General features: G+C 42.6%; 1 protein-coding gene across 1 annotated transcript in view; it reads left to right on the forward strand.

Moving 5' to 3' along the window:
- gpc1b (glypican 1b) overlaps positions 1-20,142 on the forward strand; it is a gene marked incomplete in the record, with an annotated part of 161,602 nt that overhangs the window by 126,848 nt on the left and 14,612 nt on the right. The window contains 1 exon segment of the mRNA NM_201020.2: positions 19,096-19,261. Within this exon segment, the coding sequence (NP_957314.2) occupies positions 19,096-19,261 (166 nt within the window).

The raw sequence follows: 20,142 nt of genomic DNA on the forward strand, positions 1-20,142 counted from the left end.
TTATATGATTGGGTTTAGCAGATATTGATAGTGACTGTGAATTTTGTGAAACAGCAGAAAAGGTGGATTTCATATTTAAATAGAATGTGAAGCTGTGACCCTGTACTCAGTTACATTTGTAATGTGACATTTCACACAGGCTTTTCTCAGTATACTGACAAAAAAGATTAAGCCCTTATTAGCCAGGTTTCCATACTAATGTGAAATGTTTGCTAAAAAAGAAATACTTTTAAATTTAGTTCAAGTTCACTGTAAAAGAAAATGCTGGGTTTCCACCTAATTATTTTATGTTGTCCCAACACAAATTCATTAAGTTAACTTTGAGCAAAAACAATTAAGTTGTTTAAAAAAACTCAAGAATTGTGTTGGATTGTTTTAAATAAGTAGTTTAAACAAGGAGCATAAATATGTTTTGAGTGTTGTTAGAGGAGCTGACTGTGGTATTGGTAACCTAGTAACCGATGGTAAACAAGGCAAGCATTATAGAGACAGCTGATTCAATGGTTATGTGGGTGTAATGTTTATGTCAGAATTATACGGCATTCCATTTCTCATTATTTACGTTAACTCTTTTTCATATATATATATATATATATATATATATATATATATATATATATATATATATAGACGCGCGATTTCCAGAAGATTATCATTCGTTTGCGGGCATCCAGGAGTCTCCCAAAGTTTCCGGGGCTCCAGGGTTGCTGGGGCAATGGGGCGGAGCCAGCACGAGCAGCCAGGCTGACACAGAAGCTAGCAAGATTGCTAATGAGTGCATGCTTTAATAAAGTGATATTCTAAGTTCAAGAGCGATGTATGTATGTATGTATGTATATATATACACTGAACACTGTATATACACTGAACACTGTACTGTACACTGAACTTAAATAAAACCTAAATACTATAATTTAAAAAATACAGTAATATTAACAGTAAAATAAAAGTTTGTCCATAACAGAAGCTGAACAAGATTCAAACTATAAAATATCATGCAATGAAAATATGTGCTAAGTTGATTTGATCAACTGTTTGAAAGCTCAGATTCCCCCAAAAATCTGTCAAGTTTGTCGACATTATTAAATACCTCTTGAGGAAGATTTTGAATCTCATAGGAAACAGTTTTTAACAACATTAGCCACCCATTAGGCAAAATCCCAGCTTGATTCATAGGGTTTTTCCTTGTAAACAACATACTTCCTAAACCACTTTAGATAAACAGCGACGGCACTGCAGCCTATTTAAGTCTCATTAAGCCTAATTTAGTCTGGATGTCTCTGAACTACTTTTGGTTTGGGAGGTTTTGGTCCAAGAATGTTTCATTTCAGTCCAAGAAAAATGTCTCAAATGTTTTCACGCTTGAATCTTGTTCTGCTCCGTTTGCTGTGTTTTCCTTCTAATCATTAGGAATCTGTGATCTGTGTATATAATTTGCTCTCCGGGTGCCTGATTCTGGGCTGAAATTAATACCGCGAGGTGATAAGATGAAACCGATAAAAGGATTACATTAGACACTGTTGCTGACATTAACCTCTAGCTTTCATGACATTAGCTAAACCACAAATTCTATTAGCGCTCTGTTTTGGGATTTTAGTGCCAGATAGATTGTGGCTTATGTGCAGTGGGGTCCTCATTAACATGCAAACACTGAATATCAAGTAATATTCAGGCCTAGAGATTCGGTGCTCAGTTTTGAAACACGTGAAATATCTATGAACCATTTTTGAAAGCCCTTTTTACTTGTCACCCTTAAATTACCATACCAGCATATTACTGTAAAACTGAAAAAAGTAAAGAATAACATGTCGTAAGAAGGCCTATCCACATTAAATCCTTTCAACTTCCTCAAGTAAAACAATCGTTGATTCGCCTTTTTACAAATAAAATTTGTGTCAGCCTTAAAGTTTAGGTTATCATCCAGGATGGTGACCAGCTATTTATACTCACTCACTGTTTTAACAACAGTATCGTTTAAAGTAGTAGTAGTACAAATAGAAATGGAGTTAGGATGAAAATCAAAAAGCATCTCTTTAGTTTTTGAGATATAAAGTTGTAAATATGAGTCCTTGCACCAAACATGTTTACATGGACACCAATAATCCAATTTTAATACGACTAATACAATACTTTGATTAAGAGTCTACCATGTAAACAGCAATTTTTGATTATGTTAATCCAACTAAAGTCATCATCTAACTAAACAGAAATCGGATTAAGACATGTGGAGTATGACTATTTTTTTTAGTTGCATTATTGAAGTGCAGTACAGACATGTACACATCGCAATCAAACTATTACCGCCGTATAGGATTTTCACCACATTTTGTGACACATGGCTCTTTGACACTGCTATGACACAGAGTCAGACACAAACACTTGCATTATTAAATGCAATTTTTTTTTTTTATTTGGTGTGTGTTATCAACATTCCTGAATGAAAGTGCCAAACTGCAGTTAAAGTCAACAAATAAAAATGAAACACCCGAAATTGCATAAACTCCAGAGGAAATGTTGAATAGCGTTGTGACGCAACGTTAATTATTTTTTTATTTTGAAGGAGTTAAGTTAGTAGTGACAAATCCCTGTTATAACAAAGATTCAATGTCTTGCTTTGTTTTTACATGAATCGGCAATTTGAATGAGTCAATTGATTGATTTAAACGACTCAAAATGGCTGATTCATGTAGAAACAAAGCAATTCATTTGTTTGTTAAAACAGGGATTTGTCACCTCCTAAACCATCCAAGATGCCTGCACAATTACATAATTGGAAAAATATAGTTTAACATAAAAAGATGCCTAATTTTCCTCCATTTGAAAAAATAAATAAATAAATGAATATATATATATATATATATATATATATATATATATATATATATATATATATATATATATATATATATATATATATATATATATATATATATAATCACTGAAATGAGAAACTCTTTCTGTGAGTTTTCCAGAGGTCTTAAATCTGATTCTTGGGTTCCTAACAGTACAGGGAAACTATGAGTCATTTCTGTGAATTTGGTTTCTTGAAAGAGCTCCACAAATGATTCATTTTTTAGGCTAATTGAGATTAATGTCACGTAAATTCACATTGTTGCCCACAGCACTTTCTACGCCAAATTAAATAAACATATTAAATATGGAACTCAGCTCAAGCACTTAGACATCCCGTTGAACTAAATTAATTTTAAATTAACAATTATACACATGGTAAAAAATTTTTTCAAAATGTCATGTGTACTTTCATTTAAAAACACACCTTCATTAAACTGGTGCATTAGTTTTTTATATCTAATTTTTAGAAATATTTTATATGGCTCCTAGTTTACATTATTTTTTATGCCCCTCAATGATTACATAATTCCTGCAGTAAGTGATTCTTTCAAATAAATATTTAATATTTTTCCCTTATGCAACATAAACACATTTAGTCAGTTCTGATCCAAAATAGATACACAAAAATTCAAAGACCCTGAAAATATACAATATGGAGAATTTTTTTTAAAAATAATTATGTAGAATTCACAATTTTGCCTACAACAACATGGTTAAACAAATTAAAATAGAAGGCCAAATTAAAATGTGGATTTTTTTTGGCACATTTACTGTACTAATACTGTTGTATATCCCAACACTGAGTGGAATATGGACAAACACAACAGTTGGATTAAATATAATGTCATTTAATTTTAATGTAAGAATCAACCCAACATTGGTTTTGTCAATATTTGAGCCAAAACATTAGATTATTTCAACCAAAAACTATAGAATACACAAGACATGTCACTGAATGCGGAAAAGGGAACAGTCAATATGGTGAATGAAACCCCACCTTCTAGTATAGGAGCCAATCATTGATCGTAATAGTCTGCCTTTACTTGGGGGGGAGGGGTTCAGACCAGACATGAGTTTCTGCAGATTTTGTGTGATTATAACATTTAGAAATGAAACTAAAGAGACAGTTGTTATTTAATTTTATTGGTGATTCTTAATATGAAATTCAATCGTAAGCTTAACAAGCAATTTTAGAGAATTTGATGTTTCCCCATTCAGACAGAATGCCCGAGCCCACTGTATTTCAAAGATAGGCGCAAAGTAAAATGAGTTGCCTTAAAAGGACTTTGATACAACCAAACATATTTTTAGTGAATTAATAAGAAATCAGATACAATCAGATACAAAATAATTGTATGTACAGTTGAAGTCAGAATTATTAGCCGCCCTGAATTATTAGCCGCCCTGTTTATTTTTTCCCCCAATTTCTGTTTAACGGAGAGAAGATTTTTTCAACACATTTCTAAACATAATAGTTTTAATAACACATTTAATAACTAATTTAAAATAACTGTTTTATTTAATCTTGGCCATGATGACAGTAAATAATATTTGACTAGATATTTTTCAAGACACTTCTATACAGCTTAAAGTGACATTTAAAGGCTTAACTAGGTTACTTAGGTTAACTAGGCAGATTAGGGTAATTAGGCAAGTTATTCTATAATGATGGTTTGTTCTGTAGAATATCTGAAAAAAGAAATATACATGTAGCTTAAAGGGGAAATATACATGTAGCTAAAAAAAATGACCTTAAAATGTTTTTAAAAAAATTAAAAACTGCTTTTATTCTAGCCGAAATGAAACAAATAAGACTTTCTCCAGAAGAAAAAAAATATTATCAGACATTCTGTGAAAATGTCCTTGCTCTGTTAAACATAATTTGGGAAATATTTAAAAAAAGAAAGAAATTCAACAGGAGGCTGATTATTCTGACTACAACTGTATATAAGTGAACTCAAAATGTGCAATGTATATTTTTCTAGCTTGGTTATAGCAGAAAATATATTAAACTTAGCAAAAATGTGCAGCGTATAGGGGAAAAATGAAAGGGCTCTTCACCTTGATTTTGTTTAAAATAATTTTTAATAAATAATATTTAAAAAATTGTGACTAAATCATGAAATGTGAGATTAGTATCGTGAATCAAATTGAACCGTAAGTCAGGTAAATCATTACATCCCTATAATAACTGATTTATTTTATCTTTGCCATGATAACAGTACATATGTCACAGATCGGGAAGGATGATTGAGCGAGGACCCAATTGCAGACAAAATAATTTATTATAAAATAGAACAAGAAGGCAAAACAAACTACCCCGAGGGGGAAAACATGATTTAAAAGGCAGAAAAACTAACTTGGACTGGCAGGACAAAGCAGGGCTGGATAAAACAGGACAGGGAAATATTGACGAACTGGCACAGGACAGCAGACAGGAGGAGAATATAAGCAGAAGTAAATTAACACAAACAGATGAACATAATTAACTAACAATGGGTTAACAAGGAGGGTGGGACTAGATAATAGACGGTAGAGCACATGACACAGAGACAACACAAGCCATGTACTGATATAAAACGAGACTAGAACACGCAGCCAATGAGAGAACTCTTTAACCTCGTGTTCGTATGATAAGACAAACACAACACTGAACTAAGATGCTTAGAATGAATCCGCGCGATGCCGACAGAACAAAACACAAACACGAGTACAAGAGAGTGCGTCCCAAGGACGTGCAAACCCCCATGCCCGCATCAAGCAGGCACCGACGCACACCCTGAGACACACACAATGACAAAACAAGTGCTTGACCCAAGAAAACTCGAGCCGAGCAAAACAGGACAGGACAAGACAGAGCTAGTGTTTGGACTCTACCACAAAAACAAGAATTACAAGACCAGAGTGGCAGAACCCTGACACTATAATATTTACCTAGATATTTGGTCACACTTTATTTGGATGGTCCGTTTGTTGAATTTAAGTTAAATTGTATCTACATACCAAGCAATTCTTTATAGATTATAAGTAGACTGTTAGGGTGGGTAAAGTGACATGTACTTGCAAAGTTTCTTCGAATGACTGCTGAAAGAGCAGTATTAACAGATATTAAGCAGACAGTCTACTAATATGCAAATGGACTATTAAAATAAAGTCTTACCAGATATTTTTTCAAGATTCTAGCATTTAACTTAAAGTGCAATTTAAAGTCTTAAGTACATTAATTAGACAGGTTAGGATAATTAGGTAAGTCATTGTATAACAATGGTTTGTTCTGTAGACTATCTAAAAAAATACTGCTTAAGGGGCTAATAATATTGACCTTAAAATAGCTTTATAAAATTTAAAACTGCATTAATTCTAGCCAAAATAAAACAAAATAAAACAAATAATAGTTTTTCCAGAAGAAAAAAAAATTATATTTAACAGAACATTACCTGTCCAACAGTAATACCTCAGCCATGGTGTCGTCCTTCCTCCAGCGTGCTAAAGTAACTCCAATATTGATTCAGGTATTTAAAAGTTTCAATTCAGCTTTTGATTTCTCCCGGTCCGTCTCGTGACCGCGCGGCCGATTTAGGAGCGAATTATACCCGCGCCTGGCTTTACAGTAATCGGTCCGAGCTCGGCTGTCCTTCGGCGCCTCCGGCTCCAACTCGACATCTGCGAGCGGCCCGCAGCTCGCTTGCGCGCATGCGTTTGTGATGCAGACGGGCACGCGCTAATGGCGAATCTGTGTGAACACATGCGCAGAAGTCGGAATCTACATTTGCTGACAGACAGTCTGACCAGCTTATCGAAATTAAGCGAGATGACGGTCCGACTCTATTTAATTAGATGAACATTTTTTTGTTTTATGCTTTACCCAGAATATAAAAATACATATAAACACATTTAGATCATTTACTGTAATCATTGTGAAGAGACTTTCAACCAGCACAACAAAAAATGTTTCTGAAGACAATCACCTACTGCAGCTTTAAGAAGAATGGTCAATGCCTTGTTTTATAGCACCCAGTAATTAGCTCGTTTTGAATTATCTGCATGAACAATAGATACTAAAAGTCAAATCCTGACAAAAAAAAAATTACATTTGCAAGTTCAGTACAAAACTCCCACGCCAATTCCAATCACAAACTTGTTGAAACAATTTCTTTGATTCCTGAAATGAATAAGCAATCTGAAAGTGCACGAATCCCCCAAATGTTGGTCCAGGTCTCAATGTTATATTGGCCAGAAGAGTCTCTTTATCCGGCTCTGATCTGATGAATCACAGATGCTCACAGGCTTTGATGTGCCATATTATCCTCCCTCAACTAGTTCCCCTTCGGTTGGGGAACTTCAGTGCCATGAATGGGAGGATTCGGATCAGAAGCCGCTTATCTGGAGAGTATTGAACGGGCCAATGAATGAAATTAATTGGCAGCGTAAGCTTGCGCAGGTGTGCGACATCTGCAATTATCTCAGCATATAAGCACACCTGAAGCCAGCAGACGCCATCCTTTTCGCTTCAGATCCTTTCTGAGTGAGTCGATGAGGGTTCCTCTTGCTGATCAGCACTTCAGAGCGAACGAGTGTGTCTCCCGGTCCAGAGTGGGTCTTCGCGGTGGCAGACGGTCGAGCTGGGTTACTCCCTTGCCTGCGGTTCTTTGGGTCCGGTCCTCCAGAGCGGTGCGTATAGTTGCAACTTTCCTAAAAGAGCAACACAGTCGTGCAGCACGTCCTTTTCAGGATGGCGCTCCGACTGTGCGTTTCTGGATGCGGGGGTTTCCTGTCACCGGATGATGGACACGATCACTGCATTGCATGTTTGGGGGTCCAGCATGTTAATGCGGTGCTCGCGGGCGGTTCATGTCGTCATTGCGATGCCATGACCGTTGCACAGCTAAGATCGCGGCTAACTTTCGCAAGAGAGCGAGCCACCCCAGTTGCCTCCTGCTCTAAAAAAGCAGCGGGCGCTCGGGCAGATCTGAGGGTTTCAGCGGGAGCTAATCCGCCGCCCACGGGCTCGCGGACCTCTCGCTCCTCACGGCGCTCCATCCAAGCTTCGGGTGGTGAGAGTGATCCGTCTAACCAGATGGTAGCTCTCACACTCGCTGACACCGGAGATCAGATGTCCTCCGCGGCATCGGAGGGTGGGCTTTCACTGTCCGACGAAGATCCGGACCCGCTCGCCCCCTCCGGGCAGGTGAGCGCTGTCAAATCGGATCCTGAAGCGGACATGTTAGCCGTGCTTTCCCGGGCTGCTTCGGCCGTGGGGTTGGAGATGGTTTATCCCCCAGCTCCGCGGCCGGACCGACTAGATGGGTGCTACGTAGAGGACCAGAAGGCGAAGCCTTCGAAGCCTCTCGTCCCCTTCTTCCCGGAAGTGCACAGTAGGCTCACGCAGTCCTGGAGGGCACCTTTCTCTGCCCGTGCTGCGAGTGCCTCCGCCCTCACCGCCCTTGACGGCGGAGCTGCCAGGGGGTATGAGGCGATCCCGTCAGTGGAGCGCGCTATCGCGGTCAATCTTTGTCCGCGCGGCGCCTCTACGTGGCGGGGTTTGCCCCGCCTCCCGTCCAAAGCCTGTAGGTTGTCTGCCTCCCTCGGAGCCAGAGCTTATAAGGCTGCGGGCCAGGCTGCTTCTGCTTTGCACGCGATGGCCACCTACCAGCGCTACCAAGCGCAGGCGCTGGCCGAGCTGCACGAGGGCGGGTCCAACCCAAGCTTATTACATGAGCTGCGCACCGCGACCGACTATGCTCTTCGGACTACTAAGTCCGCCGCGTGTGCGCTGGGGAGGACGATGTCCACACTTGTGGTTCAGGAACGCCACCTCTGGCTAAACCTGGCCGATATGCGCGACGTTGACAAAGTTCGCTTTCTTGACTCGCCCATATCCCAGGCTGGCCTGTTCGGCGACACCGTCGGTGAATTCACCCAGGAATTCAAGGCGGTGAAAGAGCAGTCGGATGCGATGGGCAATGTCATCTATCGGCGTGGCCGTAAGCCCGCTCCGCCCGCCGAGCCATCCACCTCCGCTGTTCCTCGCCGAGGGCGCCCGCCAACGAGTGCTGCCCCGCCCCCGCCTGCGCCTCCGGCCAAGCGGGCGCGGCGTTCACCTCGAAAGCAGGCAGCCCCTCCTGCCCAGGGCGCCGTTAAGTCCGGTAAACGGACCGCGAAGCGTCCCTGAGACAGGCCATCCGGAGAAGAGGAAACTTGCTCTTTCCCCGCTGGAGGGCGGGGCCCCGATAACAACGGTACTTTTCAGTGCCACCAAAACATCAGTAAAAGAGCACTTTTTCCCTTCCCCGGATGTGACTGCACGAGTTCTGCCAGTCCGGGACGCGCTGCCTTCCGGCTCGCAGACTCTACGTGCTTCGCCAGTGGCTCACGAGCGCTGGGGGGACGGTCTCCCTTTCCTCAGCCCTCCAGCCCCCTCTCCGGAGTCAGGGTGCGGAGCCAGAGCGAATCGCTCTCCTCCAGCTCTTCCGCGGGACCCTCGTGCTTCCCGGATCAGCACACCCACTCCGCGCTGCCCCACCGCTGGTACGTCAGCGATTGTAGCGATGACTCCATTAGCGAGGGCTCTGCCTGCCTGGTTAGCGCGGGCCAGCCCCTCGCGGTGGCTCATACGCACAATCAGACTCGGTTACGCGATTCAGTTCGCGAAACGGCCCCCCAAGTTTACGGGCGTGTATTTCTCCAGGGTCAACCCCCTGTCCGCCCCTGTCTTGCGAGAGGAGATTGCTGCCCTCCTGGCGAAGGGTGCAATCGAGCCGGTTCCTCCAGCCGAGATGGAGAGTGGGTTTTACAGCCCATACTTCATCGTACCCAAAAAGAGCGGTGGGTCACGGCCAATCCTAGATCTGCGCGTTTTGAACCGCTGTCTGCACAAGCTGCCGTTCAGAATGCTCACGCAGAGGCGCATTCTCCAATGCGTTCGTCCTCGGGATTGGTTTGCAGCCATAGACCTGAAGGACGCGTATTTCCATGTCTCCATTCTTCCACGCCACCGCCAATTTCTGCGGTTTGCGTTCGAGGGTCGAGCGTGGCAGTACAAGGTCCTCCCCTTCGGGCTCTCTCTGTCTCCGCGGGTCTTCACCAAACTCGCGGAGGGTGCCCTAGCGCCCCTTCGGCTCGCGGGCATTCGCATACTCAATTATCTCGACGACTGGCTGATTTTAGCCCACTCGCGGGAGCAATTGATTATGCACAGGGACAAGGTGCTTCGGCATCTCCGCCTACTGGGGCTTCAGGTCAACCGAGAAAAGAGCAAACTCGCCCCCGTGCAGAGGATTTCTTTTCTCGGGATGGAGCTGGACTCGATCACCATGGTAGCGCACCTCTCCGAGGAACGCGCTCGCCTGTTGCTGAACTGTCTGAGGGAGCTCGACAGCAAACTAGTGGTCCCACTGAAGTTCTTTCAGAGGCTCCTGGGGCATATGGCATCCGCAGCCGCCGTCACGCCGCTCGGGTTGCTCCATATGAGACCACTTCAGCACTGGCTTCACGATCGGGTCCCCAGACGCGCATGGCACGCGGGCACACACCGGGTCTCGGTTACTGCGCTGTGTCGCCGCGCCCTCAGCCCTTGGAACGACCCCTCGTTCCTACAGGCCGGTGTGCCTCTAGGACAGGCGTCCAGCCATGTTGTTGTTTCAACAGACGCTTCCAACACGGGTTGGGGGGCCGTGTGTCGCGGGCATGCGGCTGCGGGCCTCTGGAAGGGTGCCCAGCTGCATTGGCATATCAATCGCCTAGAGCTGTTGGCAGTGTTCCTCGCTCTCCACCGCTTTTTACCGGTGCTGGAGCGGCAACACGTGCTGGTCAGGACGGACAGTATGGCGGCGGCGGCGTATATCAACCGCATGGGGGGTATGCGCTCTCGCCGCATGTCTCAGCTCGCCCGCCGTCTGCTCCTCTGGAGTCACCCGCGGCTGAAATCGCTGCGCGCCATTCACGTCCCAGGCACGCTCAATCGTGCAGCCGATGCGCTCTCACGACAGCTGTTACGCCCTGGAGAATGGAGACTCCACCCCGAGTCTGTTCAGCTGATATGGGCGCGATTCGGGGAGGCCCAGATCGATCTGTTTGCTTCCCCCGAGAACGCTCACTGCCAGTTGTTTTTTTCCCTGACCGAGGGCTCTCTTGGCACGGATGCACTGGCCCACAGCTGGCCTCGGGGCATGCGCAAGTATGCGTTTCCCCCAGTGAGCCTGCTCGCGCAGTTTCTGTGCAAGGTCAGGGAGGACGAGGAACAGGTTCTGCTAGTTGCGCCCCTTTGGCCCAACCGGACCTGGATATCAGAGCTCTCACTCCTCGCGACGGCCCTCCCCTGGCGGATCCCTTTGAGAGAGGACCTACTCTCTCAGGGACAGGGCACCATCTGGCACCCTCGCCCCGATCTTTGGAACCTCCACGTGTGGTCCCTAGACGCGAGGAAGACTTAGGTAACCTACCGACTGCGGTGGTTAATACCATCACTCAGGCTAGAGCCCCCTCCACGAGGCGCGCCTACGCCCTGAAGTGGAGTCTATTCACTGAATGGTGCGTCTCTCGCAGAGAAGACCCCCGAAATTGCCAGATTAGTGTTGTGCTCTCTTTCCTTCAAGAGAAGTTGGACAGCAGGCTGTCGCCCTCCACTCTCAAGGTTTACGTGGCCGCCATCTCCGCTTATCATAGCGCGGTAGCTGGCGGCACCGTGGGAAAGCATAACCTGGTCATCCAGTTCCTTAGGGGTGCTAGGCGAATTAATCCATCTCGCCCCCCTCTCATGCCCTCTTGGGATCTCGCCCTCGTTCTCACGAGTCTGCGATCCGATCCCTTTGAGCCACTCGAATCAGTATCTCTAAGATTTCTGTCCCTGAAGACAGCTCTGCTGGTTGTGTTGGCCTCCATCAAGAGGGTCGGGGACCTGGAGGCATTTTCGGTCAGTGACTCGTGCCTGGAATTCGGGCCGGATTACTCTCACGTTATCCTGAGACCCCGCCCCGGTTATGTGCCCAAGGTTCCTACCACCCCCTTTAGAGATCAGGTAGTGAACCTGCAAGCGCTGCCCCCGGAGGAGGCAGACCCAGCCCTTTCTTTACTTTGTCCAGTTCGCGCTCTGCGCATTTATGTGGACCGTACTCAGAATTTTAGATCATCTGAGCAGCTCTTTGTCTGTTATGGCGGTCGGCAGCAGGGAAGTGCCGTATCGAAACAAAGATTATCCCACTGGATTGTGGATGCCATTTCACTCGCTTATTCGAGTCGAGGTCAGCCGTGTCCCCCGGGAGTACGTGCACACTCCACTCGGAGCGTTGCATCCTCTTGGGCGCGTGCACGCGGCGCCTCTCTAACAGACATCTGTAGAGCTGCGGGCTGGGCGACACCCAACACATTTGCAAGGTTTTACAATCTGCGAGTGGAGCCGGTTTCCTCAAGGGTATTAGGTAACCCTTTGGTGATTGAGGAGACAACTCGGTAGGGTGTTGAAACACGCTTGCTGCGCCATTCTCCCTAACACGGAGGTACGTGCGCCTTTTTTATCTGTCAGTAAAGTTCCCCGTCAGGTGAGCCCTGCAGATTCCTCCGTGGCCCCCAGCACTGACTCAGCGGAGGAGTCACTTGCTGGCCCACTACGTTGTAGGTCTGCCCGCTGGTCAGCCCGCGTTTTGGGTATAGGTGCCTGCTATGCGTGATCCCCACTAGGCGATCCCATATGCTTATTCCGCCACGGTTAAGTCCCCCCCCTGGGCGGACCCGTGTCTTCCCTCTCCGCTAACCACTCTTTGCTATGCGTACTCCCCCTTTTTAGGGCTAGTCCATAGGTAAATTCTGCCATCTTCCCCCCCCCTTGGGTAACGGATGGCCTCCGCAGCGTCCTCCCTATCGGGATTGCACGCTTCCCAACGTACTGTCGTATTTCCTAGAATTATCTAGATGCTCACGACTTCCCAAAAAATATATCTAAATCCGTAAAACTTCTGTTGAAGTAGGATAAATTAGGGCCAGGGACACGTTGGAGGACCGCGCCCCCCATGATGTGGGTGCGTCACGCTTGCTTGACTATCTCCTCATCGGGGGTGTTGGTAAGGTGCAGTCATTATGGCGCTTTCCATATTCTCCCATTCATGGCACTGAAGTTCCCCAACCGAAGGGGAACGTTCGAGGTTACAGAAGTAACCCTTCGTTCCCCGAGGAGGGGAACGGAAGTGCCATATTCCGTCGCCATAATGACTGTCCCTTAGCTGTTTGAAAGTCTCTTCAGCTTAAAAGGATGGCGTCTGCTGGCTTCAGGTGTGCTTATATGCTGAGATAATTGCAGATGTCGCACACCTGCGCAAGCTTACGCTGCCAATTAATTTCATTCATTGGCCCGTTCAATACTCTCCAGATAAGCGGCTTCTGATCCGAATCCTCCCATTCATGGCACTTCCGTTCCCCTCCTCGGGGAACGAAGGGTTACTTCTGTAACCTCGAACGTTTTCTCTCTCCTCCTCTCTTCCTTCACTTTTTTTCCCTCCTCCCCGGAGCTTCCTGTGCATCTTCACACATTCTCCTTCTCACATCCACTCGATTTGTCTATTCTCTGTATCTCTCTCTCATCTCGTTCTCTTCTCTCCTCATTAAATAGTGTGTGCTTGAGTCATCCTTTGGGTACCAAGCGCTGCCAGGTCTCCCGAAGGGTCTATGTGTGTGTGTGTGAATGTGTATTAAGTTGTGTAGGAGTCTGATGCAAGTCTTTTTCCCTTAGTCCAGTCCAGCTATTTATGTCTCAGTGTGTGGCAAAAAATGACTTCCTCCCATGATACTGCTGATTTTCACTGTAAAGAATATGTGCATATTAATATCTAGAGAAAAAGGAATCTGCTACCAATGTCATGTGATGCTTTTCCGGGTACACTTAGTGTTGTAGCTGTTATATTTCATAAATTTTAAACTAGAAATGGTACATTGCTAAAAGCCATTAGTGTATTTACTTAAAGAGCCCCTATTTTGCATTATAAAAGGTCACATTTTGTTTTTTGGGGTCTCCAACAACAGGCTGATATGCATGCAAGGTCAAAAAACACATTTTCTGCATTTATTTTTATCTAATTATCCCAAAGACTCTCTGATTTGTTCAGCAATTCATTTGTTCCCAAACCCCGCCTTTGCATGAGGCTAATCTGCTGTTATTGGTCCAATGACACAGTCTGTTGTGATTGGTCAACTAGGTTCAGCGCGAGACAGAGAGAAAAGCCCAATGTGAGAGCCCAATGCAGGAACTCAATAATGCAATGCAGTTAAACACCAGCATATTACTTTACTCATAACGCTAATCTCAATTACAACCAATTAATTAGCACCTGAAATCCACCTGATAATTACAGACAGGTGTGTTTGATAAGGGTTGCAACTGAAATCTGCAGGAAGGTAGATCTCCAGGAACAGGATTGGCCACCCCTGGTGTAGGAACAGCTGATGGTGGCCATAGCAAAGACAAACGGCAGAGGATCACGAGTTCAGAAACGCATTCAAATCGGTAAAGAAAGAAGCACATGTTGCGTTTTCAATGTTTTCATGTGAATAGCCTATGAAGATTTAACCTGGGAGATACAGTACAAGCACTGATTTGTAATAAATAAGTGATTACAAGCTGCACTGAGTGATTACAAGTTACAACACACAATTAAACACATATTTTGCAAACTACACAAAATGAGAAAACAATTTTAATTACACTTCCATGTTATGATCTGGAGGAAGAAGTTTATGAACTTATGAACCATATGAACTGTAACTGTTAATGACAAGGTCTTTGTCAAAGTCTAACAAAGTTCCATACAAAATAGTCTTTGCTGCGTCTTCTTTTAATAGGAAACAGCCGGCGAATCCTGTATTGCAGCGTAAGTTATTGTATGAAACATCTGAAAAATGTCAGGAACAAACACAGCATTAGTTTGGCTTACTGTGATATTGTTGTGAAAATGAACTTTAACCCTTTATTCCTGGCATCCGAAATCCTGTCTGTCAGTGATCGTCAGCTTTGTGTCATAATCAGTCTTGTTATCCCCCTGCTCTGCTAGAGTCTAAAGGGAAAGACATGTTCACGTTTTACGGGATCCAGTACTACATATTTAGTGATGTACCATATCGACGTTGTCGCATTTAAGCAAAAGATTCAAACCCAACTCTATTCCTTTATTCGACTCTGAGTCGAATATTTTGTTAAAGACTCAATAGTTTTAAACATGGTGCACTTTCGGATTTAAACCGCATTCACTTAGTGCTGAGTTACACACGGCATGAAAGATCATTTTCAAAAACCCATAATAGGGGCTCTTTAAAGTGAGTAAAACCTTTGTCTTAAAATCTACAAGTTGACTTAAATGTGAGTAAACCCAATGTTACATTGACAACTTTTTTTTAATTATTTTTTGTTATGCACAGTTAATTTATTTATTTGCCTTTAAGGCAATGGGTTTAGTCACTTTATAAAAATGAAAGTCAACCAATTTATTTAAAAGCAACAGCTGGTTCAGTTATCATTTTTGTGTGGAGTTTGCAAGTTCTCCCCGTGTTGGCGTGGGATTCCTTTGGGTGCTCTGGTTTTCCCCACAGTCTAAAGACATGCGGTATAGGTGAATTGAATTAACTAAATTGGCTGTAGTGTATGTGTGTGAATGTGTGTATGGATGTTTCCCAGTACTGGCTTGCAGCTGGAGGGGCATCCGCTGTAAATTCCATGTTTCTTGTTTCACCCGCTGTGGCAAACCCTGATGAATAAAAGGACTGAGCCAAAGGAAAATGCATTAATGAATGCTGCCTATCTACATATAAAAAACCAAACTTGGATATGAAAGATGCAATGTTAGTCCACTCCCTTTATGAATGATTTTTCACCCTGAATGAATCATTTGACTGCAAGATAAAAAGTGCTCACTTAAAAATTAGCTACCCAGAGATTTAGCCAATGATTTAGTGTACTTGGAAAAATAGTTTGAGAGAATGATTCAGGGACTCACTCATGATAAGTTGTTTTGTGGTATGTTCAAGTACTTGGGGGAAGTTAATATTTAGTGAGTTGGCAAGTTACGACATCATGGATAAAGTCACTTTGGTTAGAATAGTTAAAAGTCTCTGTATCTACAAAATGATTTATAAAGAATATAGATCAGTCTGTTCAGAGTTCCCCCCTCGTAATATCCAAAAAAAGACTTGACTTGGCTGTCACGACTTGAGACCCTAACTCGAAAAAACTTGTTCTTGTTAAATACATAACCGTTTGTTATAAATTATGCATCCTTAAAAAAATAAAAATAAAGTTCTAAGTCCCGCATGTGCTGTATTATCAGCTCACCCAGCCTGATCTCATGAGGAAATGTAAGTATTTTGTTTTGTCAGTATAGTGGCTAATTTGTTCGAGTTTAGTTGTACAAAAATGTACAACTTTAAAAAGGAGGTGTGGCACCCAACCCCACCCCTAACCCCAACCATCATTGGATGATGAGCAAATCATACTAAATTGTATGAATTCATATGAATTAACCACTAAATCAAAAAGTTATGAATTGCTGTGAGATTGCGTTGGCTCATCTGTTCTTTGATAGGTTTGAAAGATAGATTCTCTGTACTGTTTTGAATAAAGCACTGCAACCGATTCTTATTTATATATAAATATATATTTATTTATTTTATTAATGTCAGAGGGAGTGCCAGGCAAGTTAAAAGCCTACTAACTAGGGCCACATTTACCCTGTCAGGTCTAGATGGTCAGGTCAATATCAGGTCTTTTTTTAATTGTGATCCATATCTGATTCATATGTTTACACTTGCTATACAATTCATGACGTCACTTATGCGTAAAGGTGGCTACTAGCAGCTGCGCCGCCACACTAGCCACAATAGAAGAAATTGTCTTGCTTTTAGCTCTGCGAAATTTGCCAAGTTCGCCCAACTTTACAATGATTTTGAAGCGGAGGAGGAGGGAAAGGGCCGTCATCGCAGCTTGTGCCTATGGCTTATATATGGTTTCCTCCACCATTCAGAGGAATTTCTGGGTACGAGAGAGATCTCCAGTCTGGTGAGAGCAAATTGTGGCTGGCTTTAATGAGGAGCAGTGGGTCCGACATTTCAGGATGAGCACACACACGCTCTTCATTCTACGTCATTAAACCGCGGAAGAAGTACCACATTGTCGCAAGTTTAATGACGTACAAAACGGAATGCATCATGAACTTGCATTCTGTGAATGAACGTCGCCTCGTGGTTCTATCCCAAAGAGGTAAGAAATCACTTTCCCGAACGCTCGTGTTCAATCTGCCCAGTTGGTGTAAGTCGCTTTGGATAAAAGCGTCTGCTAAATGACTAAATGTAAATGTAAATAATTCCGATTCACCCGTTTACATGATAGTCGCATTGTCACATATCTGATTTATTTCTAGGCCTCCAATCGATCTCTGAATATTCAAATGCATGCGTGTTTTCTTTTTTTTTCATGTTTTAACGATCATAGAACAGATTCGATCTGTGTCACATATGAGCAAAAAAACGGAATTGGGTCACATTTAACTGGCATAAATTTGTGGATTAGTGTTTTCTGGAAATGCAAACCATTTTAAAAGAATCTGTTGAATTTTAATCCACTTTAAATGATACATTAGAACAATTCATTTGCTATCATTTTATTTCATCTGCCATCAGATGAAGAGCATGCAGTTACGAAAAATGGAAGGCGCTCCGCCAAAGATAATTAAATTCGTGTTTAAAGATTACAAGCAAGACGACACCAAGAAAACATACAAAACATGCAACTCACAAATCAGCAATTACCACCATTTAACCCACACCAAAATGGTAAATTACGAAGTTACAGTAGTTCTGCTGTTTTCAGCTTCATCTTGGCTAACCAAAGTGTATACTATTTGTATAAAACAATGCAAATGAAATGGCAAAAAAAAAAAAAAATAAATAAATAAATAAATAAATAAATAAATAAATAAATAAATAACTTAAAAGTGACTTGCTAGACCAAGCTACGACTTGACTTGAAATAAGCAGTGATTTGACTTGAGTCTGAAAAAAAATTGACTTGCATTAGACTTGAATGTTTTACTCCAGACTTTGTCACTTATTCCCACCTCTGCTTCATAGTGGAGTTTGAGTCGATTTTTATTGTAATTAGAAATGAATCAGTAAAATGATCTAAACATGTGAGATATTTACTCACTCATTCTTTCTTTCTTTCTCATTCATTCTTTCTTTCTTTATGAACACACCAGGTCTGCAACTTTTCTACAGTACCATGTGGAAAATGTTCCCAATACATGCAAATTCATACAGAACTTCAGTGTGTTTGAGAACTTTTTTTCTCCATTTACTTTTTATCCAGGTTTAATAATAGCTGATGGTCTCTTCTTTTATCTAGCTGAACACATATGACAGAACTGCAGCTCAGCATTAACTGCGCTGATGTCATCTTGGGTTACTTGTCTGTTTCGATCTGAATTTAAAAGTAGGATTTGCAATGAAATGCTAATTTATTCTCAGAGCTCATTTATGTGCAGAAGAAGGACCCACCACTAAAAGTCCACAAGTTTCTAAATGATTCCTAGCCGACAACAAAGGCATGCATGTGATATCAAGTGCTTCGTCATCCGATTGCATTACAAGCTTGGATTAAAGATTGTCCAGAGTCAGTTACTTCACACAAGGCAATGCAATATACAGTTACTGACATTCAGCTTTGTGAAATTGTGTCAAAGTTACACGCCGCCGCTGCGACTGAATGCTTCACGCAGGCTAATGCAGTTTGAACTGAAAGAAAACAGTTGGATTTACAGAAATCAAATGTCATGCTGTCTGCACCTATATTTACACCTAAACAAAACAGACTTTTTCTTTCAATATCCATGAAATTAGATTCATTTAAACAACAAGCAAATGTCAAGTTCTACTTTCCTTCCCGAACTGCATTGCTTTTCCCTGAGGGACCCTATAAACCCCCACGCTTTGACATCAGAGGGGTGGAGGTTTCTGATAAAGAGGAATGATTGTGAAAGACGTCTCAGAGAAGCACCATGGGTATTCTTTTGCAAGAGTTGTACCAAACTGTACCATCCCACATCCTTGGACCTCTTGGGAAACTGTACTGACAAGCAATTATTTGCACAGTGCAATTATCGCATTTTATATTGTGTGTGACACAAAACAATTCACAGGGCTTTTTTTTTCTTGTTAAGTGATTCATTATGGTTAAGCTGTTCTTTAAATTGTGTTTTTTGTGTTTTGCAGGTTTCTCTGAGCACTGAATGTGTGCGTGCTGTCATGAAGCAGACGTATTGTCCTCACTGTAGTGGCGTGGCCTTGGCCAAACCCTGCTCAAACTACTGTCGAAATGTCTTAAAGGGCTGCCTCGCCAATCAAGCGGACCTGGACACTGAGTGGAGGAACCTTGCAGGTGGGCGGGACCAATAAACAACTCTATTTGCTTAAGTCTGACATCAAAAGTCACTGTTTCTGGGTACAAAAGCTCCAGCAGATGCCAAAAGCAAACAACAAATTTAACAAAGCAGATTTTATAGTAGAATAACTATATATACACCAGGGGTTTCAAACTGTGGGGCTTGCCAGCACCTATTAAGAGGGACGCGAGACATTGAGGCGTGCACTTGAGTAAATTATCATGTCGATTTTTATGCGTTTACTAGATGGAATAAAACGATTTATGTTAGCTCCACAGCTAACTATTAGGCACCTGTAGAGTTAATGTGTTCCAGTAAAATATACACAAATAAAATGGAACGAGTGCTTTTTAAAACTAATGAGGGTGAATGAATGAAAGTCAAACCGCTGAGCCATCTGACAAAAAAGTGCCCTTCTGAATCAAATCAGCAGGATGCCCATTTGGATCTTTCACGTACTTTGAAGATACTGACTACATTTACATGGACATCAGTAATAGTTATTTGCCTTAATCTGAATAAGACAATAATATAATTACGTGAAGTGCTTTTTGAATGTTGCATCACCCGGCTATTCACGTTTCCTGAGAGTCTCATGTAATTTTGGGTGTTTTATCTTCAGTTTCTCGTCTTTAACTGCAGTTCGGTAGTTTAACTTTCACTCATGAACATTTTATTCATGGCCATGACAAAGTCATTGACAAACTGTAGAGTGTGTTTTTCATTGACACTGCATGTCGAATATGCGGTCCTTTATTAACAGTAAATTAGTACTGGTATTTATACCACTTATATTTTTTTCTTCTGGAGAGAGCCTTTTATTTTGGCTAGCATAAAAGACATCAATTAAAAAAAAAAAATTATTAAAGGTCTAGTA

This window comes from Danio rerio, chromosome 2 (genome assembly GCF_049306965.1).
Source record: "Danio rerio strain Tuebingen ecotype United States chromosome 2, GRCz12tu, whole genome shotgun sequence".
Lineage (NCBI taxonomy): Eukaryota > Metazoa > Chordata > Actinopteri > Cypriniformes > Danionidae > Danio > Danio rerio.